At 45.8% G+C, this 27158-nt stretch overlaps 1 protein-coding gene across 3 annotated transcripts in view; it reads left to right on the top strand.

Moving 5' to 3' along the window:
- Positions 1-27158, top strand: part of LOC124021238 (developmentally-regulated GTP-binding protein 2) — a 41797-nt gene that overhangs the window by 11597 nt on the left and 3042 nt on the right. For all 3 annotated transcript variants that reach the window (XM_046336587.1, XM_046336586.1, XM_046336588.1), the window contains exons 3-9: positions 1693-1853; positions 3576-3665; positions 8471-8531; positions 8975-9065; positions 14009-14081; positions 18895-18985; positions 27026-27123. In XM_046336587.1, the coding sequence (XP_046192543.1) occupies positions 1693-1853; positions 3576-3665; positions 8471-8531; positions 8975-9065; positions 14009-14081; positions 18895-18985; positions 27026-27123 (665 nt within the window). The remainder of the gene's footprint in view (positions 1-1692; positions 1854-3575; positions 3666-8470; positions 8532-8974; positions 9066-14008; positions 14082-18894; positions 18986-27025; positions 27124-27158) is intronic.

Raw genomic sequence — 27158 nt, 5'->3', positions numbered from 1 at the left:
AGTCCCAGTATTTTACCCCTGTGTGTGTAGCCACCATCTGGGCCTGCTGAAGGCTAAGCTAGCTAAGTCCCAGTATTTCCCCCTGTGTGTGTAGCCACCATCTGGTCCTGCTGAAGGCTAAGCTAGCTAAGTCCCAGTATTTCCCCCTGTGTGTGTAGCCACCATCTGGGCCTGCTGAAGGCTAAGCTAGCTAAGTCCCAGTATTTCCCCCTGTGTGTGTAGCCACAGAGTACCATCTGGTCCTGCTGAAGGCTAAGCTAGCTAAGTCCCAGTATTTTCCCCCGTGTGTGTTGCCACCATCTGGTCCTGCTGAAGGCTAAGCTAGCTAAGTCCCAGTATTTTCCCCCTGTGTGTGTAGCCACCATCTGGTCCTGCTGAAGGCTAAGCTAGCTAAGTCCCAGTATTTCCCCCTGTGTGTGTAGCCACCATCTGGGCCTGCTGAAGGCTAAGCTAGCTAAGTCCCAGTATTTTCCCCCTGTGTGTGTAGCCACCATCTGGGCCTGCTGAGGGCTAAGATAGCTAAGTCCCAGTATTTTCCCCCTGTGTGTGTAGCCACCATCTGGGCCTGCTGAGGGCTAAGCTAGCTAAGTCCCAGTATTTCCCCCTGTGTGTGTAGCCACAGAGTACCATCTGGGCCTGCTGAAGGCTAAGCTAGCTAAGTCCCAGTATTTCCCCCTGTGTGTGTAGCCACCATCTGGGCCTGCTGAAGGCTAAGCTAGCTAAGTCCCAGTATTTTCCCCTGTGTGTGTAGCCACCATCTGGGCCTGCTGAGGGCTAAGCTAGCTAAGTCCCAGTATTTTACCCCTGTGTGTGTAGCCACCCAGTATTTTCTCCCTGTGTGTGTAGCCACAGAGTACCATCTGGTCCTGCTGAAGGCTAAGCTAGCTAAGTCCCAGTATTTTACCCCTGTGTGTGTAGCCACCATCTGGGCCTGCTGAGGGCTAAGCTAGCTAAGTCCCAGTATTTCCCCCCTGTGTGTGTAGCCACAGAGTACCATCTGGGCCTGCTGAAGGCTAAGCTAGCTAAGTCCCAGTATTTCCCCCTGTGTGTGTAGCCACAAAGTACCATCTGGGCCTGCTGAAGGCTAAGTCCCAGTATTTTCCCCCTGTGTGTGTAGCTACGGAGTACCATCTGGGCCTGCTGAAGGCTAAGCTAGCTAAGTCCCAGTATTTTACCCCTGTGTGTGTAGCTACGGAGTACCATCTGGGCCTGCTGAAGGCTAAGCTAGCTAAGTCCCAGTATTTTACCCTGTGTGTGTAGCTACGGAGTACCATCTGGGCCTGCTGAAGGCTAAGCTAGCTAAGTCCCAGTATTTTACCCCTGTGTGTGTAGCTACGGAGTACCATCTGGGCCTGCTGAAGGCTAAGCTAGCTAAGTCCCAGTATTTTCTCCCTGTGTGTGTAGCCACAGAGTACCATCTGGGCCTGCTGAAGGCTAAGCTAGCTAAGTCCCAGTATTTTCTCCTTGTGTGTGTAGCCACAGAGTACCATCTGGGCCTGCTGAAGGCTAAGCTAGCTAAGTCCCAGTATTTTACCCCTATGTGTGTAGCTACGGAGTACCATCTGGGCCTGCTGAAGGCTAAGCTAGCTAAGTCTCAGTATTTTCTCCCTGTGTGTGTAGCCACAGAGTACCATCTGGGCCTGCTGAAGGCTAAGCTAGCTAAGTCCCAGTATTTTCTCCCTGTGTGTGTAGCCACAGAGTACCATCTGGGCCTGCTGAAGGCTAAGCTAGCGAAGTACCGCGCCCAGCTGCTGGAACCGTCCAAGTCCGCAGGAGCCAAAGGAGAGGGCTTCGATGTCATGAAATCTGGAGACGCACGTGTTGCACTGATTGGCTTCCCCTCTGTCGGAAAGGTCAGACAGGAAACAGACTGAGCACGCTCACAACGTGTCCTCTAGTCCTGTGTGTTAACTCATGTCTCTGTCCTCTAGTCCTGTGTGTTAACTCATGTCTCTGTCCTCTAGTCCTGTGTGTTAACCCATGTCTCTGTCCTCTAGTCCTGTGTGTTAACTCATGTCTCTGTCCTCTAGTCCTGTGTGTTAACTCATGTCTCTGTCCTCTAGTCCTGTGTGTTAACTCATGTCTCTGTCCTCTAGTCCTGTGTGTTAACCCATGTCTCTGTCCTCTAGTCCTGTGTGTTAACTCATGTCTCTGTCCTCTAGTCCTGTGTGTTAACCCATGTCTCTGTCCTCTAGTCCTGTGTGTTAACCCATGTCTTTGTCCTCTAGTCCTGTGTGTTAACTCATGTCTCTGTCCTCTAGTCCTGTGTTAACCCATGTCTCTGTCCTCTAGTCCTGTGTGTTAACTCATGTCTCTGTCCTCTAGTCCTGTGTGTTAACCCATGTCTCTGTCTCTGTCCTCTAGTCCTGTGTGTTAACTCATGTCTCTGTCCTCTAGTCCTGTGTGTTAACTCATGTCTCTGTCCTCTAGTCCTGTGTGTTAACCCATGTCTCTGTCTCTGTCCTCTAGTCCTGTGTGTTAACTCATGTCTCTGTCTCTGTCCTCTAGTCCTGTGTGTTAACTCATGTCTCTGTCTCTGTCCTCTAGTCCTGTGTGTTAACCCATGTCTCTGTCCTCTAGTCCTGTGTGTTAACTCATGTCTCTGTCCTCTAGTCCTGTGTGTTAACCCATGTCTTTGTCCTCTAGTCCTGTGTGTTAACCCATGTCTCTGTCCTCTAGTCCTGTGTGTTAACCCATGTCTTTGTCCTCTAGTCCTGTGTGTGTTAACTCATGTCTCTGTCCTCTAGTCCTGTGTGTTAACCCATGTCTTTGTCCTCTAGTCCTGTGTGTTAACCCATGTCTCTGTCCTCTAGTCCTGTGTGTTAACCCATGTCTCTGTCTCTGTGCTCTGGTCCTGTGTGTTAACTCATGTCTCTGTCCTCTAGTCCTGTGTGTTAACTCATGTCTCTGTCTCTGTCCTCTAGTCCTGTGTGTTAACCCATGTCTCTGTCCTCTAGTCCTGTGTGTTAACTCATGTCTCTGTCCTCTAGTCCTGTGTGTTAACTCATGTCTCTGTCCTCTAGTCCTGTGTGTTAACCCATGTCTCTGTCCTCTAGTCCTGTGTGTTAACCCATGTCTCTGTCCTCTAGTCCTGTGTGTTAACTCATGTCTCTGTCCTCTAGTCCTGTGTGTTAACTCATGTCTCTGTCCTCTAGTCCTGTGTGTTAACCCATGTCTCTGTCTCTGTCCTCTAGTCCTGTGTGTTAACCCATGTCTCTGTCCTCTAGTCCTGTGTGTTAACTCATGTCTCTGTCCTCTAGTCCTGTGTGTTAACCCATGTCTCTGTCCTCTAGTCCTGTGTGTTAACTCATGTCTCTGTCTCTGTCCTCTAGTCCTGTGTGTTAACCCATGTCTCTGTCTCTGTCCTCTAGTCCTGTGTGTTAACCCATGTCTCTGTCCTCTAGTCCTGTGTGTTAACTCATGTCTCTGTCCTCTAGTCCTGTGTGTTAACTCATGTCTCTGTCCTCTAGTCCTGTGTGTTAACTCATGTCTCTGTCCTCTAGTCCTGTGTGTTAACCCATGTCTCTGTCCTCTAGTCCTGTGTGTTAACCCATGTCTCTGTCTCTGTCCTCTAGTCCACCTTCCTCAGTCTGATGACAGCAACAGCCAGTGAAGCAGCATCCTATGAGTTCACCACCCTGACCTGTATCCCTGGAGTTATAGAGGTACATCCACCCCATACCACACCTCATATACCACACCTCATATACCACACCTCATATACCACACCTCATATACCACACCTCATATACCACACCTCATACCACACACACCATACCACACACACCACACACACCACACCACACACACCATATACCATACCACACACACCATATACCATACCACACACACCATATACCACACCACACACACCATACCACACACCCCAAATACCATACCACACACCCCAAATACCATTCCACACACCCCATACCATTCCACACACCCCATACCATTCCACACACCCCATACCATTCCACACACCCCATACCATTCCACACACCCCATACCATATACCATTCCACACACCCCATACCATTCCACACACCCCATACCATATACCATTCCACACACCCCATACCATTCCACACACCCCATACCATTCCACACACCCCATACCATATACCATTCCACACACCCCATACCATTCCACACACCCCATACCATTCCACACACCCCATACCATATACCATTCCACACACCCCATACCATTCCACACACCCCATACCATTCCACACACCCCATACCATTCCACACACCCCATACCATTCCACAAACCCCATACCATTCCACACACCCCATACCATTCCACACACCCCATACCATTCCACACACCCCATACCATTCCACACACCCCATACCATTCCACACACCCAATCCATATACCATTCCACACACCCCATACCATATACCATACCACACACCCCATACCATACCACACACCCCATACCATACCACACACCCCATACCATTCCACACACCCCATACCATTCCACACACCCCATACCATATACCATTCCACACACCCCATACCATTCCACACACCCCATACCATTCCACACACCCCATACCATATACCATTCCACACACCCCATATACCACATACCATTCCACACACCCCATATACCATACCACACCCCACATACCCCACACCTCACACACCATACCACACCACACACCCCATATACCACACACCATACCACATAACATACACACCCCCACATACCAAACCACACCCCATGTACCCCACACCACACACACCATACCATATACCACACACCATACCATACCACACACCCCATATACCACACTCCATACCATACCACATAACATACACGCCCCCACATACCATACCACACCCCATGTACCCCACACCACACCACACACACCATACCATATACCACACACCATACCATACCACACACCCCATATACCACACCCAATATACCACACACCATACCACACACCCCATATACCACACCCAATATACCACACACCATACCACACACACCATATACCAAACCCAATATACCACACACCATACCATACCACATAACATATACACCACACACCCCATACCACACCACACACCCCATACCATACCACACACCCCATATACCACACCCAATATACCACACACCATACCACATAACATATACACCCCACCCCATACCATACCACACACCCCATATACCACACACCATCCTGCAGTATAATGGAGCCAACATCCAGCTGACAGTAGTGTATAATGACCCATCCTGTTGTCCTGCAGTATAATGGAGCCAACATCCAGCTGACAGTAGTGTATAATAACCCATCCTGTTGTCCTGCAGTATAATGGAGCCAACATCCAGCTGACAGTAGTGTATAATAACCCATCCTGCAGTATAATGGAGCCAACATCCAGCTGACAGTAGTGTATAATAACCCATCCTGTTGTCCTGCAGTATAATGGAGCCAACATCCAGCTGACAGTAGTGTATAATAACCCATCCTGTATAATGTGTATAATAACCCATCCTGCAGTATAATGGAGCCAACATCCAGCTGACAGTAGTGTATAATGACCCATCCTGCAGTATAATGGAGCCAACATCCAGCTGACAGTAGTGTATAATAACCCATCCTGTTGTCCTGCAGTATAATGGAGCCAACATCCAGCTGACAGTAGTGTATAATAACCCATCCTGTTGTCCTGCAGTATAATGGAGCCAACATCCAGCTGACAGTAGTGTATAATAACCCATCCTGTTGTCCTGCAGTATAATGGAGCCAACATCCAGCTGACAGTAGTATATAATAACCCATCCTGCAGTATAATGGAGCCAACATCCAGCTGACAGTAGTGTATAATAACCCATCCTGTTGTCCTGCAGTATAATGGAGCCAACATCCAGCTGACAGTAGTGTATAATAACCCATCCTGTTGTCCTGCAGTATAATGGAGCCAACATCCAGCTGACAGTAGTGTATAATAACCCATCCTGTTGTCCTGCAGTATAATGGAGCCAACATCCAGCTGACAGTAGTGTATAATAACCCATCCTGTTGTCCTGCAGTATAATGGAGCCAACATCCAGCTGACAGTAGTGTATAATAACCCATCCTGTTGTCCTGCAGTATAATGGAGCCAACATCCAGCTGACAGTAGTGTATAATAACCCATCCTGCAGTATAATGGAGCCAACATCCAGCTGACAGTAGTGTATAATAACCCATCCTGCAGTATAATGGAGCCAACATCCAGCTGACAGTAGTGTATAATAACCCATCCTGCAGTATAATGGAGCCAACATCCAGCTGACAGTAGTGTATAATGACCCATCCTGTTGTCCTGCAGTATAATGGAGCCAACATCCAGCTGACAGTAGTGTATAATAACCCATCCTGTTGTCCTGCAGTATAATGGAGCCAACATCCAGCTGACAGTAGTGTATAATAACCCATCCTGCAGTATAATGGAGCCAACATCCAGCTGACAGTAGTGTATAATAACCCATCCTGTTGTCCTGCAGTATAATGGAGCCAACATCCAGCTGACAGTAGTGTATAATAACCCATCCTGCAGTATAATGGAGCCAACATCCAGCTGACAGTAGTGTATAATAACCCATCCTGTTGTCCTGCAGTATAATGGAGCCAACATCCAGCTGACAGTAGTGTATAATAACCCATCCTGCAGTATAATGGAGCCAACATCCAGCTGACAGTAGTGTATAATGACCCATCCTGTTGTCCTGCAGTATAATGGAGCCAACATCCAGCTGACAGTAGTGTATAATAACCCATCCTGTTGTCCTGCAGTATAATGGAGCCAACATCCAGCTGACAGTAGTGTATAATAACCCATCCTGTTGTCCTGCAGTATAATGGAGCCAACATCCAGCTGACAGTAGTGTATAATAACCCATCCTGTTGTCCTGCAGTATAATGGAGCCAACATCCAGCTGACAGTAGTGTATAATAACCCATCCTGCAGTATAATGGAGCCAACATCCAGCTGACAGTAGTGTATAATGACCCATCCTGTTGTCCTGCAGTATAATGGAGCCAACATCCAGCTGACAGTAGTGTATAATAACCCATCCTGTTGTCCTGCAGTATAATGGAGTCAACATCCAGCTGACAGTAGTGTATAATAACCCATCCTGTTGTCCTGCAGTATAATGGAGCCAACATCCAGCTGACAGTAGTGTATAATAACCCATCCTGCAGTATAATGGAGCCAACATCCAGCTGACAGTAGTGTATAATAACCCATCCTGTTGTCCTGCAGTATAATGGAGTCAACATCCAGCTGACAGTAGTGTATAATAACCCATCCTGTTGTCCTGCAGTATAATGGAGCCAACATCCAGCTGACAGTAGTGTATAATAACCCATCCTGCAGTATAATGGAGCCAACATCCAGCTGACAGTAGTGTATAATAACCCATCCTGCAGTATAATGGAGCCAACATCCAGCTGACAGTAGTGTATAATAACCCATCCTGTTGTCCTGCAGTATAATGGAGCCAACATCCAGCTGACAGTAGTGTATAATAACCCATCCTGCAGTATAATGGAGCCAACATCCAGCTGACAGTAGTGTATAATAACCCATCCTGTTGTCCTGCAGTATAATGGAGCCAACATCCAGCTGACAGTAGTGTATAATGACCCATCCTGCAGTATAATGGAGCCAACATCCAGCTGACAGTAGTGTATAATAACCCATCCTGCAGTATAATGGAGCCAACATCCAGCTGACAGTAGTGTATAATGACCCATCCTGCAGTATAATGGAGCCAACATCCAGCTGACAGTAGTGTATAATAACCCATCCTGCAGTATAATGGAGCCAACATCCAGCTGACAGTAGTGTATAATGACCCATCCTGCAGTATAATGGAGCCAACATCCAGCTGACAGTAGTGTATAATAACCCATCCTGTTGTCCTGCAGTATAATGGAGCCAACATCCAGCTGACAGTAGTGTATAATAACCCATCCTGCAGTATAATGGAGCCAACATCCAGCTGACAGTAGTGTATAATAACCCATCCTGTTGTCCTGCAGTATAATGGAGCCAACATCCAGCTGACAGTAGTGTATAATAACCCATCCTGTTGTCCTGCAGTATAATGGAGCCAACATCCAGCTGACAGTAGTGTATAATGACCCATCCTGTTGTCCTGCAGTATAATGGAGCCAACATCCAGCTGACAGTAGTGTATAATGACCCATCCTGTTGTCCTGCAGTATAATGGAGCCAACATCCAGCTGACAGTAGTGTATAATAACCCATCCTGCAGTATAATGGAGCCAACATCCAGCTGACAGTAGTGTATAATAACCCATCCTGTTGTCCTGCAGTATAATGGAGCCAACATCCAGCTGACAGTAGTGTATAATAACCCATCCTGCAGTATAACGGAGCCAACATCCAGCTGACAGTAGTGTATAATTAACCCATCCTGTTGTCCTGCAGTATAATGGAGCCAACATCCAGCTGCTGGATCTGCCAGGAATCATAGAAGGAGCTTCCCAAGGTACAGTAACTGGTTACCGTGATGGTTGTCTACTGTAGAGGGGGTTGCTGCCACGTTCAGTAGCCAAACGATGTTGAACGTTGCAGAGACTGATGACACAAGTTAATATAGAGCACTGTGTTATCTCTGAGCTATTAATATAGAGCACTGTGTTATCTCTGAGCTATTAATAAAGAGCACTGTGTTATCTCTGAGCTATTAATATAGAGCACTGTGTTATAGAGCACTGTGTTATCTCTGAGCTATTTATATAGAGCACTGTGTTATCTCTGGGCTATTAATATAGAGCACTGTGTTATAGAGCACGGTGTTATCTCTGGGCTATTAATGTAGAGCACTGTATTCTCTCTGAGCTATTAATATAGAGGCCTTTTATGATTGGATGATGATTTGAACTCTTTGTTGTGATTGGGTGACCTCTGACCTGTGTGTGTGTTTCGTAGGTAAGGGTCGAGGTCGGCAGGTCATTGCTGTTGCCAGGACAGCAGACGTGGTCATCATGATGCTGGACGCCACCAAGGGAGACGTACAGAGGTGTGTGTTGTGTTGTTAGTACTAGCAGCTAGTAAGTTAGTGTGTTCTGTTCTTAGTACTAGCAGCTAGTTAGTTAGTGTGTTCTGTTCTTAGTACTAGCAGCTAGTTAGTTAGTGTGTTCTGTTCTTAGTACTAGCAGCTAGTTAGTTAGTGTGTTCTGTTCTTAGTACTAGCAGCTAGTTAGTTAGTGTGTTCTGTTCTTAGTACTAGCAGCTAGTTAGTTAGTGTGTTCTGTTCTTAGTACTAGCAGCTAGTTAGTTAGTGTGTTCTGTTCTTAGTACTAGCAGCTAGTTAGTTAGTGTGTTCTGTTCTTAGTACTAGCAGCTAGTTAGTTAGTGTGTTTTGTTGTTAGTACTAGCAGCTAGTTAGTTAGTGTGTTCTGTTGTTAGTACTAGCAGCTAGTTAGTGTGTTCTGTTCTTAGTACTAGCAGCTAGTTAGTTAGTGTGTTCTGTTCTTAGTACTAGCAGCTAGTTAGTTAGTGTGTTCTGTTCTTAGTACTAGCATCTAGTTAGTTAGTATGTTCTGTTCTTAGTACTAGCAGCTAGTTAGTTAGTGTGTTCTGTTCTTAGTACTAGCAGCTAGTAAGTTAGTGTGTTGTGTTGTTAGTACTAGCAGCTAGTTAGTTAGTGTGTTCTGTTGTTAGTACTAGCAGCTAGTTAGTTAGTGTGTTCTGTTCTTAGTACTAGCAGCTAGTTAGTTAGTGTGTTCTGTTCTTAGTACTAGCAGCTGGTTAGTTAGTGTGTTCTGTTCTTAGTACTAGCAGCTAGTTAGTTAGTGTGTTCTGTTCTTAGTACTAGCAGCTAGTTAGTTAGTGTGTTTTGTTGTTAGTACTAGCAGCTAGTTAGTTAGTGTGTTCTGTTGTTAGTACTAGCAGCTAGTTAGTTAGTGTGTTCTGTTCTTAGTACTAGCAGCTAGTTAGTTAGTGTGTTCTGTTCTTAGTACTAGCAGCTAGTTAGTTAGTGTGTTCTGTTCTTAGTACTAGCAGCTAGTTAGTTAGTGTGTTCTGTTGTTAGTACTAGCAGCTAGTTAGTTAGTGTGTTCTGTTCTTAGTACTAGCAGCTAGTTAGTTAGTGTGTTCTGTTGTTAGTACTAGCAGCTAGTTAGTTAGTGTGTTCTGTTCTTAGTACTAGCAGCTAGATAGTTAGTGTGTTCTGTTCTTAGTACTAGCAGCTAGTTAGTTAGTGTGTTCTGTTCTTAGTACTAGCAGCTAGTTAGTTAGTGTGTTCTGTTCTTAGTACTAGCAGCTAGTTAGTTAGTGTGTTCTGTTGTTAGTACTAGCAGCTAGTTAGTTAGTGTGTTCTGTTCTTAGTACTAGCAGCTAGTTAGTTAGTGTGTTCTGTTCTTAGTACTAGCAGCTAGTTAGTTAGTGTGTTCTGTTCTTAGTACTAGCAGCTAGTTAGTTAGTGTGTTCTGTTCTTAGTACTAGCAGCTAGTTAGTTAGTGTGTTCTGTTCTTAGTACTAGCAGCTGGTTAGTTAGTGTGTTCTGTTCTTAGTACTAGCAGCTGGTTAGTTAGTGTGTTCTGTTCTTAGTACTAGCAGCTAGTTAGTTAGTGTGTTCTGTTCTTAGTACTAGCAGCTAGTTAGTTAGTGTGTTCTGTTCTTAGTACTAGCAGCTAGTTAGTTGGTGTGTTCTGTTCTTAGTACTAGCAGCTGGTTAGTTACTGCTAAACCATCTAGTGTGTGTTTCCCTGTACTGTTTAGTCTGTCCCAGCCGGTTAGTTAGTGTGTTCTGTCTGTCCCAGCTGGTTAGTTAGTTAGTGTGTTCCGTCTGTCCCAGCTGGTTAGTTAGTTAGTTAGTGTGTTCCATCTGTCCCAGCTGGTTAGTTAGTTAGTTAGTGTGTTCTGTCTGTCCCAGCTGGTTAGTTAGTTAGTTAGTGTGTTCTGTCTGTCCCAGCTGGTTAGTTAGTTAGTGTGTTCCGTCTGTCCCCGTTTGTCTCCTCAGGTTAGTTAGTTAGTTAGTGTGTTCTGTCTGTCTCCCCAGGTTGGTTAGTTAGTTAGTGTGTTCTGTCTGTCTCCTCAGGTTAGTTAGTTAGTGTGTTCTGTCTGTCTCCCCAGGTTGGTTAGTTAGTTAGTGTGTTCTGTCTCCCCAGGTTGGTTAGTTAGTTAGTGTGTTCTGTCTGTCTCCCCAGGTTGGTTAGTTAGTTAGTGTGTTCTGTCTCCTCAGGTTAGTTAGTTAGTGTGTTCTGTCTGTCTCCCCAGGTTAGTTAGTTAGTGTGTTCTGTCTGTCTCCCCAGGTTAGTTAGTTAGTGTGTTCTGTCTGTCTCCTCAGGTTAGTTAGTTAGTGTGTTCTGTCTGTCTCCCCAGGTTGGTTAGTTAGTTAGTGTGTTCTGTCTCCCCAGGTTGGTTAGTTAGTTAGTGTGTTCTGTCTGTCTCCCCAGGTTGGTTAGTTAGTTAGTGTGTTCTGTCTCCTCAGGTTAGTTAGTTAGTGTGTTCTGTCTGTCTCCCCAGGTTAGTTAGTTAGTGTGTTCTGTCTGTCTCCCCAGGTTAGTTAGTTAGTGTGTTCTGTTCTTAGTACTAGCAGCTAGTTAGTTAGTGTGTTCTGTTCTTAGTACTAGCAGCTAGTTAGTTAGTGTGTTCTGTTGTTAGTACTAGCAGCTAGTTAGTTAGTGTGTTCTGTTCTTAGTACTAGCAGCTAGTTAGTTAGTGTGTTCTGTTCTTAGTACTAGCAGCTAGTTAGTTAGTGTGTTCTGTTCTTAGTACTAGCAGCTAGTTAGTTAGTGTGTTCTGTTCTTAGTACTAGCAGCTAGTTAGTTAGTGTGTTCTGTTCTTAGTACTAGCAGCTAGTTAGTTAGTGTGTTCTGTTCTTAGTACTAGCAGCTGGTTAGTTAGTGTGTTCTGTTCTTAGTACTAGCAGCTGGTTAGTTAGTGTGTTCTGTTCTTAGTACTAGCAGCTGGTTAGTTAGTGTGTTCTGTTCTTAGTACTAGCAGCTAGTTAGTTGGTGTGTTCTGTTCTTAGTACTAGCAGCTGGTTAGTTACTGCTAAACCATCTAGTGTGTGTTTCCCTGTACTGTTTAGTCTGTCCCAGCCGGTTAGTTAGTGTGTTCTGTCTGTCCCAGCTGGTTAGTTAGTTAGTGTGTTCCGTCTGTCCCAGCTGGTTAGTTAGTTAGTTAGTGTGTTCCATCTGTCCCAGCTGGTTAGTTAGTTAGTTAGTGTGTTCTGTCTGTCCCAGCTGGTTAGTTAGTTAGTTAGTGTGTTCTGTCTGTCCCAGCTGGTTAGTTAGTTAGTGTGTTCCGTCTGTCCCCGTTTGTCTCCTCAGGTTAGTTAGTTAGTTAGTGTGTTCTGTCTGTCTCCCCAGGTTGGTTAGTTAGTTAGTGTGTTCTGTCTGTCTCCTCAGGTTAGTTAGTTAGTGTGTTCTGTCTGTCTCCCCAGGTTGGTTAGTTAGTTAGTGTGTTCTGTCTCCCCAGGTTGGTTAGTTAGTTAGTGTGTTCTGTCTGTCTCCCCAGGTTGGTTAGTTAGTTAGTGTGTTCTGTCTCCCCAGGTTGGTTAGTTAGTTAGTGTGTTCTGTCTGTCTCCCCAGGTTAGTTAGTTAGTGTGTTCTGTCTGTCTCCCCAGGTTAGTTAGTTAGTGTGTTCTGTCTGTCTCCTCAGGTTAGTTAGTTAGTGTGTTCTGTCTGTCTCCCCAGGTTGGTTAGTTAGTTAGTGTGTTCTGTCTCCTCAGGTTAGTTAGTTAGTGTGTTCTGTCTGTCTCCCCAGGTTAGTTAGTTAGTGTGTTCTGTCTGTCTCCCCAGGTTAGTTAGTTAGTGTGTTCTGTCTGTCTCCCCAGGTTAGTTAGTTAGTTAGTTAGTGTGTTCTGTCTGTCTCCCCAGGTGAGTTAGTTAGTGTGTTCTGTCTGTCTCCCCAGGTGAGTTAGTTAGTGTGTTCTGTCTGTCTCCCCAGGTGAGTTAGTTAGTGTGTTCTGTCTGTCTCTACAGGTTAGTTAGTTAGTGTGTTCTGTCTGTCTCCCCAGGTTAGTTAGTTAGTGTGTTCTGTCTGTCTCCCCAGGTTAGTTAGTTAGTGTGTTCTGTCTGTCTCCCCAGGTTAGTTAGTTAGTTAGTGTGTTCTGTCTGTCTCCCCAGGTTAGTTAGTGTGTTCTGTCTGTCTCCCCAGGTTAGTTAGTTAGTGTGTTCCGTCTGTCCCAGCTGGTTAGTTAGTTAGTGTGTTCCGTCTGTCCCAGCTGGTTAGTTAACCTGGGGAAACAGACAGAACACACTAGCTAACTAACCAACCTGGGGAGACAGTTACTGTGTTTTGTCTGTCTCCCCAGGTTAGTTAGTGTGTTCTGTTTGTCTCTACAGGTTGGTTAGTTAATTAGTGTGTTCTGTCTGTCTCTACAGGTTGGTTAGTTAGTTAATGTGTTCTGTCTGTCTCCCCAGGTTAGTTAGTTAGTTAGTGTGTTCTGTCTCCCCAGGTGAGTTAGTTAGTGTGTTCTGTCTCCCCAGGTTAGTTAGTTAGTTAGTGTGTTCTGTCTGTCTCCTCAGGTTGGTTAGTTAGTTAGTGTGTTCTGTCTCCCCAGGTTAGTTAGTTAGTTAGTGTGTTCTGTCTGTCTCCTCAGGTTAGTTAGTTAGTGTGTTCTGTCTGTCTCCTCAGGTTGGTTAGTTAGTTAGTGTGTTCTGTCTCCCCAGGTTAGTTAGTTAGTTAGTGTGTTCTGTCTGTCTCCTCAGGTTAGTTAGTTAGTGTGTTCTGTCTGTCTCCTCAGGTTAGTTAGTTAGTGTGTTCTGTCTGTCTCCCCAGGTGAGTTAGTTAGTGTGTTCTGTCTGTCTCCCCAGGTTAGTTAGTTAGTGTGTTCTGTCTGTCTCCCCAGGTTAGTTAGTTAGTGTGTTCTGTCTCCTCAGGAAACTCCTGGAGAAGGAGTTGGAGTCTCCCCAGGTTAGTTAGTTAGTGTGTTCTGTCTCCTCAGGAAACTCCTGGAGAAGGAGTTGGAGTCTCCCCAGGTTAGTTAGTTAGTGTGTTCTGTCTCCTCAGGAAACTCCTGGAGAAGGAGTTGGAGTCCGTCGGCATCAGACTCAACCGCTCCAAACCCAACATCTACTTTAAGGTCCGTTTCTCCATCACATTATTTTATATATTTTACATTTAACCTTTAACAACAAATTCTTCTTTAAAATGACGGCCTACCCTGGCCAGACCAGGACGCTGTCCACCGCCCTATGAGACTCCCAATGACGGCTGGATGTGATACAGCCTGGTTTCGAACCAAGGACTGTAGTGACGCCTCTTGCACTGAGATGCAGTGTCTCAGACCGCTGCTCCACTTGGGAGTATATATATCTATGTGGACACCCTCCTAATTAGTGGGTTCTATTTCAGCCCGCTGCTGATAAGTGGATCCAATCCAGCACACAGCCATGCAATCTCCATAGACAAACATTGGCAGTAGAATGGCCTTTACTGAAGAGCTCAGTGATTTTCAACGTGGCACTGTCATAGGATGCCACCTTTCCAACAAGTCAGTTCAAATTTCTGCCCTTCTAGAGCTGCCCCGGTCAACTGTAAGCTCTGTTATTGTGAAGTGGAAACGTCAAGGAGCAACAACGGCTCAGCCGCGAAGTGGTAGGCCACACAAGCCCACAGAATGGACATCAGCACAATAACTGTTAGTCGGGAGCTTCATGAAATGGGTTTCCATGGCCGAGCAGCTGCACACAAGCCTAAGATCACCATGCTCAATGTCAAGCATCGACTGGAGTGGTGTGAAGCTCGCCGCCATTGGACTCTGGAGCAGTGTAAACACGTTCTCTGGAGTGATGAATCACGCTTCACCATCTGGCAGTCCGATGGACAAATCTGGGTTTGGCTTATTCCAGGAGAACGCTTCCTGCCCGACTACATAGTGCCAACTGTAAAGTTTGGTGGAGGAGTAATAATGGTCTGGGGCTGTTTTTCATGGTTCAGGCCCCCTAGTTCCAGTGAAGGGAAATCTTAACGCTGCACCATACAATGACATTCTAGACTCTTCTGTGCTGTCAACTTTGTGGCGACAGTTTGGGGAAGGCCCTTTCCTGTTTCAGCGTGCGCGAAGCGAGGTCCATACAAAAACGGTTTGTCGATCTGCGTGGAAGAACTTGACTGGCCTGCAAAGAGCCCTGACCTCAACCACATCTAACACCTTCGGGATGAATTGGAACACCGACGGGGAGCCTCATCACCCCCAACATCAGTGACCGACCGCACTAATGCTCATGGCTGAATGGAAGCAAGGCCTCATCACCCCCAACATCAGTGACCGACCGCACTAATGCTCATGGCTGAATGGAAGCAAGGCCTCATCACCCCCAACATCAGTGACCGACCGCACTAATGCTCATGGCTGAGTGGAAGCAAGGCCTCATCACCCCCAACATCAGTGACCGACCGCACTAATGCTCATGGCAGAATGGAAGCAAGGCCTCATCACCCCCAACATCAGTGACCGACCGCACTAATGCTCATGGCTGAATGGAAGCAAGGCCTCATCACCCCCAACATCAGTGACCGACCGCACTAATGCTCATGGCTGAATGGAAGCAAGGCCTCATCACCCCCAACATCAGTGACCGACCGCACTAATGCTCATGGCTGAATGGAAGCAAGGCCTCATCACCCCCAACATCAGTGACCGACCGCACTAATGCTCATGGCTGAATGGAAGCAAGGCCTCAGCACCCCCAACATCAGTGACCGACCGCACTAATGCTCATGGCTGAATGGAAGCAAGGCCTCATCACCCCCAACATCAGTGACCGACCGCACTAATGCTCATGGCTGAGTGGAAGCAAGGCCTCATCACCCCCAACATCAGTGACCGACCGCACTAATGCTCATGGCTGAATGGAAGCAAGGCCTCATCACCCCCAACATCAGTGACCGACCGCACTAATGCTCATGGCTGAGTGGAAGCAAGGCCTCATCACCCCCAACATCAGTGACCGACCGCACTAATGCTCATGGCTGAATGGAAGCAAGGCCTCATCACCCCCAACATCAGTGACCGACCGCACTAATGCTCATGGCTGAATGGAAGCAAGGCCTCATCACCCCCAACATCAGTGACCGACCGCACTAATGCTCATGGCTGAATGGAAGCAAGGCCTCATCACCCCCAACATCAGTGACCGACCGCACTAATGCTCATGGCTGAGTGGAAGCAAGGCCTCATCACCCCCAACATCAGTGACCGACCGCACTAATGCTCATGGCTGAATGGAAGCAAGGCCTCATCACCCCCAACATCAGTGACCGACCGCACTAATGCTCATGGCTGAATGGAAGCAAGGCCTCATCACCCCCAACATCAAGGAGCATCGAAATCCTTCCCAGAAGAATGTGTTTGATGGTAGTATTCAACATGTGTTTGATGGTAGTATTCAACATGTGTTTGATGGTAGTATTCAACAACATGTGTATGATGGTAGTATTCAACAACATGTGTATGATGGTAGTATTCAACATGTGTATGATGGTAGTATTCAACAACATGTGTATGATGGTAGTATTCAACATGTGTTTGATGGTAGTATTCAACATGTGTATGATGGTAGTATTCAATATATGCCATTTAGCAGACGCTTTTATCCAAAGCGACTTAGTCATGTGTGCATACATTCTACGTATGGGTGGTCCCGGGGATCGAACCCACTACCCTGGCGTTACAAGCGCCATGCTCTACCAACTGAGCTACAGAAGGACCAACATGTGTATGATGGTAGTATTCAACATGTGTATGATGGTAGTATTCAACAACATGTGTATGATGGTAGTATTCAACATGTGTATGATGGTAGTATTCAACAACATGTGTATGATGGTAGTAATTCAACAACATGTGTATGATGGTAGTATTCAACAACATGTGTATGATGGTAGTATTCAACAACATGTGTATGATGGTAGTATTCAACATGTGTATGATGGTAGTATTCAACAACATGTGTATGATGGTAGTATTCAACATGTGTATGATGGTAGTATTCAACATGTGTATGATGGTAGTATTCAACATGTGTATGATGGTAGTATTCAACATGTGTATGATGGTAGTATTCAACATGTGTATGATGGTAGTATTCAACATGTGTATGATGGTAGTATTCAACATGTGTATGATGGTAGTATTCAACATGTGTATGATGGTAGTATTCAACATGTGTATGATGGTAGTATTCAACATGTGTATGATGGTAGTATTCAACATGTGTATGATGGTAGTATTCAACATGTGTATGATGGTAGTATTCAACATGTGTATGATGGTAGTATTCAACATGTGTATGATGGTAGTATTCAACAACATGTGTATGATGGTAGTATTCAACATGTGTATGATGGTAGTATTCAACATGTGTATGATGGTAGTATTCAACATGTGTATGATGGTAGTATTCAAAATGTGTATGATGGTAGTATTCAAAATGTGTATGATGGTATTATTCAACATGTGTATGATGGTAGTATTCAACAACATGTGTATGATGGTAGTATTCAACAACATGTGTATGATGGTAGTATTCAACAACATGTGTATGATGGTAGTATTCAACATGTGTTTGATGGTAGTATTCAACATGTGTATGATGGTAGTATTCAACATGTGTATGATGGTAGTATTCAACAACATGTGTATGATGGTAGTATTCAACATGTGTATGATGGTAGTATTCAACATGTGTATGATGGTAGTATTCAACATGTGTTTGATGGTAGTATTTAACATGTGTATGATGGTAGTATTCAACATGTGTATGATGGTAGTATTCAACAACATGTGTTTGATGGTAGTATTCACCAACATGTGTATGATGGTAGTATTCATCAACATGTGTGTATGATGGTAGTATTCATCAACATGTGTATGATGGTAGTATTCATCAACATGTGTATGATGGTAGTATTCAACAACATGTGTATGATGGTAGTATTCATCAACATGTGTATGATGGTAGTATTCAACAACTTGTGTATGATGGTAGTATTCAACATGTGTATGATGGTAGTATTCATCAACATGTGTATGATGGTAGTATTCATCAACATGTGTATGATGGTAGTATTCAACATGTGTATGATGGTAGTATTCAACATGTGTATGATGGTAGTATTCAACATGTGTTTGATGGTAGTATTCAACATGTGTTTGATGGTAGTATTCAACAACATGTGTATGATGGTAGTATTCAACAACATGTTTATGATGGTAGTATTCAACAACATGTGTTTGATGGTAGTATTCAACAACATGTGTATGATGGTAGTATTCAACAACATGTGTATGATGGTAGTATTCAACAACATGTGTATGATGGTAGTATTCAACAACATGTGTATGATGGTAGTATTCAACAACATGTGTATGATGGTAGTATTCAACATGTGTATGATGGTAGTATTCATCAACATGTGTATGATGGTAGTATTCATCAACATGTGTATGATGGTAGTATTCATCAACATGTGTATGATGGTAGTATTCAACATGTGTATGATGGTAGTATTCAACATGTGTATGATGGTAGTATTCAACAACATGTGTATGATGGTAGTATTCAACATGTGTATGATGGTAGTATTCAACATGTGTTTGATGGTAGTATTCAACATGTGTATGATGGTAGTATTCAACAACATGTGTATGATGGTAGTATTCAACATGTGTATGATGGTAGTATTCAACATGTGTTTGATGGTAGTATTCAACATGTGTATGATGGTAGTATTCAACAACATGTGTATGATGGTAGTATTCAACAACATGTGTATGATGGTAGTATTCAACATGTGTATGATGGTAGTATTCAACATGTGTATGATGGTAGTATTCAACATGTGTATGATGCTGGTCTGTAGTAATGTGACAACTGTGTGTTTGTTTTCAGCCCAAGAAAGGAGGGGGTTTGTCCTATAACTCCATGGTTCCTCTGACGATGTGTTCTGAGAAACTGGTCCAGCTTATCCTCCACGAGTACAGTATCCTTCTGACCTACAGACACCACTAGATACAGACACCACTAGATACAGACACCACTAGATACAGACACCACTAGATACAGACACCACTAGATACAGACACCACTAGATACAGACAACACTAGATACAGACAACACTAGATACAGACACCACTAGATACAGACACCACTAGATACATACACCACTAGATACAGACACCACTAGATACAGACAACACTAGATACATACACCACTAGATACAGACACCACTAGATACAGACAACACTAGATACATACACCACTAGATACAGACACCACTAGATACAGACAACACTAGATACAGACACCACTAGATACAGACACCACTAGATACAGACACCACTAGATACAGACACCACTAGATACAGACACCACTAGATACAGACACCACTAGATACAGACACCACTAGATACAGACACCACTAGATACAGACACCACTAGATACAGACACCACTAGATACAGACACCACTAGATACAGACACCACCGACTACAGACACCACTAGATACAGACACCACTAGATACAGACACCACTAGATACAGACACCACTAGATACAGACAACACTAGATACAGACACCACCGACTACAGACACCACTAGGTACAGACACCACTAGTAACTACAGACACAATACCACTACTAACTACAGACGCAATACCACTTCTAACTACAGACGCAATACCACTACTAACTACAGACACAATACCACTACTAACTACAGACACCATACCACTACTAACTACAGACACCATACCACTACTAACTACAGACACCATACCACTACTAACTACAGACACCATACCACTACTAACTACAGCCACAATACCACTACTAACTACAGACACAACCTCACCAACTACAGACACAATACCACTACTAACTACAGACACAATACCACTACTAACTACAGACACAACCTCACCAACTACAGACACAATACAGACCACTAGATACAGACACCACTAGATACAGACAACACTAGATACAGTCACCACCGACTACAGACACCACTAGATACAGACGCCACTAGATACAGACGCCACTAGATACAGACGCCACTAGATACAGACGCCACTAGATACAGACGCCACTAGATACAGACGCCACTAGATACAGACGCCACTAGATACAGACGCCACTAGATACAGACGCCACTAGATACAGACGCCACTAGATACAGACGCCACTAGATACAGACGCCACTAGATACAGACGCCACTAGATACAGACGCCACTAGATACAGACGCCACTAGATACAGACGCCACTAGATACAGACGCCACCACCTACAGACGCCACCACCTACAGACGCCACCACCCACAGACGCCACCACCCACAGACGCCACCACCCACAGACGCCACCACCCACAGACGCCACCACCCACAGACGCCACCACCCACAGACGCCACCACCCACAGACGCCACCACCCACAGACGCCACCACCCACAGACGCCACCACCCACAGACGCCACCACCCACAGACGCCACCACCCACAGACGCCACCACCCACAGACGCCACCACCCACAGACGCCACCACCCACAGACGCCACCAACTACAGACGCCACCACCTACAGACGCCACCACCTACAGACGCCACCACCTACAGACGCCACCACCTACAGACGCCACCAGATACAGACGCCACCACCTACAGACGCCACCACCTACAGACGCCACCAGATACAGACGCCACCAGATACAGACGCAATATCACCAGCTACAGACACCACCGACTACAGACACCATACCACCAACTACAGCCACGATACCACTAACTACAGACACCACTAAACACAGACACAGCATCATCAACTACAGACACAATACCACTACTAACTACAGATACAATACCACTAACTACAGACACCACTAAACACAGACACAGCATCATCAACTACAGACACAATACCACTACTAACTACAGACACAATACCACTAACTACAGACACCACTAAACACAGACACAGCATCATCAACTACAGACACAATACCACTACTAACTACAGACACAATACCACTACTAACTACAGACACAATACGACTACTAACTACAGACACAACCTCACTAACTACAGACACAATACCACAACTAACTACAGATACAATACCACTACTAACTACAGACACCATACCACTACTAACTACAGACACCATACCACTAATAACTACAGACACCATACCACCACCAACTACAGACACAACCTCACCAACTACAGACACAACCTCACCAACTACAGACACAACCTCACCAACTACAGACACAACCTCACCAACTACAGACACAATACCACTACTAACTACAGACACAATACCACTACTAACTACAGACACCATACCACTACTAACTACAGACACCATACCACTACTAACTACAGACACCACACCACTAGTAACTACAGACACCATACCACTAGTAACTACAGACACCATACCACTAGTAACTACAGACACCATACCACTAATAACTACAGACACCATACCACTAATAACTACAGACACCATACCACTACTAACTACAGACACAACCTCACTAACTACAGACACCATACCACTACTAACTACAGACACCATACCACCACCAACTACAGACACAACCTCACCAACTACAGACACAACCTCACCAACTACAGACACAACCTCACCAACTACAGACACAACCTCACCAACTACAGACACAACCTCACCAACTACAGACACAACCTCACCAACTACAGACACAATACCACTACTAACTACAGACACCATACCACTACTAACTACAGACACCATACCACTACTAACTACAGACACCATACCACTAGTAACTACAGACACCATACCACTAGTAACTACAGACACCATACCACTAGTAACTACAGACACCATACCACTACTAACTACAGGCACCATACCACTACTAACTACAGACACAATACGACTACTAACTACAGCCACAATACGACTACTAACTACAGCCACAATACCACTACTAACTACAGACACAATACCACTAACTACAGACACCATACCACTACTAACTACAGACACCATACCACCAACTACAGACACAATACGACTACTAACTACAGACACAATACCACTACTAACTACAGACACAATACCACTACTAACTACAGACACCATACAACTACTAACTACAGACACAATACCACTACTAACTACAGACACAACCTCACCAACTACAGACACAATACAGACCACTAGATACAGACACCACTAGATACAGACAACACTAGATACAGTCACCACCGACTACAGACACCACTAGATACAGACGCCACTAGATACAGACGCCACTAGATACAGACGCCACTAGATACAGACGCCACTAGATACAGACGCCACTAGATACAGACGCCACTAGATACAGACGCCACTAGATACAGACGCCACTAGATACAGACGCCACTAGATACAGACGCCACTAGATACAGACGCCACTAGATACAGACGCCACTAGATACAGACGCCACTAGATACAGACGCCACTAGATACAGACGCCACTAGATACAGACGCCACTAGATACAGACGCTACCACCTACAGACGCCACCACCTACAGACGCCACCACCCACAGACGCCACCACCCACAGACGCCACCACCCACAGACGCCACCACCCACAGACGCCACCACCCACAGACGCCACCACCCACAGACGCCACCACCCACAGACGCCACCACCCACAGACGCCACCACCCACAGACGCCACCACCCACAGACGCCACCACCCACAGACGCCACCACCCACAGACGCCACCACCCACAGACGCCACCACCCACAGACGCCACCACCCACAGACGCCACCAACTACAGACGCCACCACCTACAGACGCCACCACCTACAGACGCCACCACCTACAGACGCCACCACCTACAGACGCCACCAGATACAGACGCCACCACCTACAGACGCCACCACCTACAGACGCCACCAGATACAGACGCCACCAGATACAGACGCAATATCACCAGCTACAGACACCACCGACTACAGACACCATACCACCAACTACAGCCACGATACCACTAACTACAGACACCACTAAACACAGACACAGCATCATCAACTACAGACACAATACCACTACTAACTACAGATACAATACCACTAACTACAGACACCACTAAACACAGACACAGCATCATCAACTACAGACACAATACCACTACTAACTACAGACACAATACCACTAACTACAGACACCACTAAACACAGACACAGCATCATCAACTACAGACACAATACCACTACTAACTACAGACACAATACCACTACTAACTACAGACACAATACGACTACTAACTACAGACACAACCTCACTAACTACAGACACAATACCACAACTAACTACAGATACAATACCACTACTAACTACAGACACCATACCACTACTAACTACAGACACCATACCACTAATAACTACAGACACCATACCACCACCAACTACAGACACAACCTCACCAACTACAGACACAACCTCACCAACTACAGACACAACCTCACCAACTACAGACACAACCTCACCAACTACAGACACAATACCACTACTAACTACAGACACAATACCACTACTAACTACAGACACCATACCACTACTAACTACAGACACCATACCACTACTAACTACAGACACCACACCACTAGTAACTACAGACACCATACCACTAGTAACTACAGACACCATACCACTAGTAACTACAGACACCATACCACTAATAACTACAGACACCATACCACTAATAACTACAGACACCATACCACTACTAACTACAGACACAACCTCACTAACTACAGACACCATACCACTACTAACTACAGACACCATACCACCACCAACTACAGACACAACCTCACCAACTACAGACACAACCTCACCAACTACAGACACAACCTCACCAACTACAGACACAACCTCACCAACTACAGACACAACCTCACCAACTACAGACACAACCTCACCAACTACAGACACAATACCACTACTAACTACAGACACCATACCACTACTAACTACAGACACCATACCACTACTAACTACAGACACCATACCACTAGTAACTACAGACACCATACCACTAGTAACTACAGACACCATACCACTAGTAACTACAGACACCATACCACTACTAACTACAGGCACCATACCACTACTAACTACAGACACAATACGACTACTAACTACAGCCACAATACGACTACTAACTACAGCCACAATACCACTACTAACTACAGACACAATACCACTAACTACAGACACCATACCACTACTAACTACAGACACCATACCACCAACTACAGACACAATACGACTACTAACTACAGACACAATACCACTACTAACTACAGACACAATACCACTACTAACTACAGACACCATACAACTACTAACTACAGACACCATACAACTACTAACTACAGACACAATACCACTACTAACTACAGACACAATACCACCAACTACAGACACAATATCACTACTAACTACAGACACAATACCACTACTAACTACAGACACAATACCACCAACTACAGACACAATATCACTACTAACTACAGACACAATACCACTAACTACAGACACCATACCACTACTAACTACAGACACCATACCACCAACTACAGACACCATACGACTACTAACTACAGACACCATACCACTACTAACTACAGACACCATACCACTACTAACTACAGACACAATACCACTACTAACTACAGACACAATACCACTACTAACTACAGACACCGTACCACTACTAACTACAGACACCATACCACTACTAACTACAGACACCATACCACTACATTTACATTACATTTACATTTAAGTCATTTAGCAGACGCTCTTATCCAGAGCGACTTACAAATTGGTGCATTCACCTTATGACATCCAGTGGAACAGCCACTTTACAATAGTGCAACTAAATCTTTTAAGGGGGGGGGAGAAGGATTACTTATCCTATCCTAGGTATTCCTTAAAGAGGTGGGGTTTCAGGTGTCTCCGGAAGGTGGTGATTGACTCCGCTGTCCTGGCGTCGTGAGGGAGTTTGTTCCACCATTTTGACTGGGCTGAGCGGGAACTGTACTTCCTCAGTGGTAGGGAGGCGAGCTTGCCAGAGGTGGATGAACGCAGTGCCCTTGTTTGGGTGTAGGGCCTGATCAGAGCTGAGGTGCCGTTCCCCTCACAGCTCCGTAGGCAAGCACCATGGTCTTGTAGCGGATGCGAGCTTCAACTGGAAGCCAGCGGAGGAGCGGGGTGACGTGAGAGAACTTGGGAAGGTTGAACACCAGACGGGCTGCGGCGTTCTGGATGAGTTGTAGGGGGTTAATGGCACAGGCAGGGAGCCCAGCCAACAGCGAGTTGCAGTAATCCAGACTGGAGATGACAAGTGCCTGGATTAGGACCTGCGCCGCTTCCTGTGTGAGGCAGGGTCGTACTCTGCGGATGTTGTAGAGCATGAACCTACAGGAACGGGCCACCACCTTAATGTTAGTTGAGAACGACAGGGTGTTGTCCAGGATCACGCCAAGGTTCTTAGCGCTCTGGGAGGAGGACACAATGGAGTTGTCAACCGTGATGGCGAGATCATGGAACGGGCAGTCCTTCCCCGGGAGGAAGAGCAGCTCCGTCTTGCCGAGGTTCAGCTTGAGGTGGTGATCCGTCATCCACACTGATATGTCTGCCAGACATGCAGAGATGCGATTCGCCACCTGGTCATCAGAAGGGGGAAAGGAGAAGATTAATTGTGTGTCGTCTGCATAGCAATGATAGGAGAGACCATGTGAGGATATGACAGAGCCAAGTGACTTGGTGTATAGCGAGAATAAGAGGGGGCCTAGAACAGAGCCCTGGGGGACACCAGTGGTGAGAGCGCGTGGTGAGGAGACAGATTCTCGCCACGCCACCTGGTAGGAGCGACCTGTCAGGTAGGACGCAATCCAAACGTGGGCCGCGCCGGAGATGCCCAACTCAGAGAGGGTGGAGAGGAGGATCTGATGGTTCACAGTATCGAAGGCAGCCGATAGGTCTAGAAGGATGAGAGCAGAGGAGAGAGAGTTAGCTTTAGCAGTGCGGAGCGCCTCCGTGATACAGAGAAGAGCAGTCTCAGTTGAATGACTAGTCTTGAAACCTGACTGATTTGAATCAAGGTCATCATTCTGAGAGAGATAACGGGAGAGCTGGCCAAGGACGGCACGTTCAAGAGTTTTGGAGAGAAAAGAAAGAAGGGATACTGGTCTGTAGTTGTTGACATCGGAGGGATCGAGTGTAGGTTTTTTCAGAAGGGGTGCAACTCTCGCTCTCTTGAAGACGGAAGGGACGTAGCCAGCGGTCAGGGATGAGTTGATGAGCGAGGTGAGGTAAGGGAGAAGGTCTCCGGAAATGGTCTGGAGAAGAGAGGAGGGGATAGGGTCAAGCGGGCAGGTTGTTGGGCGGCCGGCCGTCACAAGACGCGAGATTTCATCTGGAGAGAGAGGGGAGAAAGAGGTCAGAGCACAGGGTAGGGCAGTGTGAGCAGAACCAGCGGTGTCGTTTGACTTAGCAAACGAGGATCGGATGTCGTCGACCTTCTTTTCAAAATGGTTGACGAAGTCCTCTGCAGAGAGGGAGGAGGGGGGGGGGAGGAGGATTCAGGAGGGAGGAGAAGGTGGCAAAGAGCTTCCTAGGGTTAGAGGCAGATGCTTGGAATTTAGAGTGGTAGAAAGTGGCATTAGCAGCAGAGACAGAAGAGGAAAATGTAGAGAGGGAGCGAAAGGATGCCAGGTCCGCAGGGAGGCGAGTTTTCCTCCATTTCCGCTCGGCTGCCTGGAGCCCACTACTAACTACAGACACAATACCACCAACTACAGACACAATACCTTAACGATCCACCTCAGAACAGTAGGTAGAACCTTAACGATCCACCTCAGAACAGTAGGTAGAACCTTAACGATCCACCTCAGAACAGTAGGTAGAACCTTAACGATCCACCTCAGAACAGTAGGTAGAACCTTAACGATCCACCTCAGAAATCTTCAATGCGGAGGTTCTGTTCCGAGAAGACAGCACTCCTGATGACTTCATCGACGTCATTGTTGGGAACCGAGTTTACATGCCCTGTTTATACGTACGTACCTGATCTATGATCTTGCTCTATGTTTA

The sequence above is a fragment of the Oncorhynchus gorbuscha genome, unplaced genomic scaffold (genome assembly GCF_021184085.1).
Source record: "Oncorhynchus gorbuscha isolate QuinsamMale2020 ecotype Even-year unplaced genomic scaffold, OgorEven_v1.0 Un_scaffold_1095, whole genome shotgun sequence".
NCBI classification, from domain to species: domain Eukaryota; kingdom Metazoa; phylum Chordata; class Actinopteri; order Salmoniformes; family Salmonidae; genus Oncorhynchus; species Oncorhynchus gorbuscha.
Note: the sequence above shows the minus strand (reverse complement) of the source record. Positions and strands in the feature narration are given on the sequence as shown.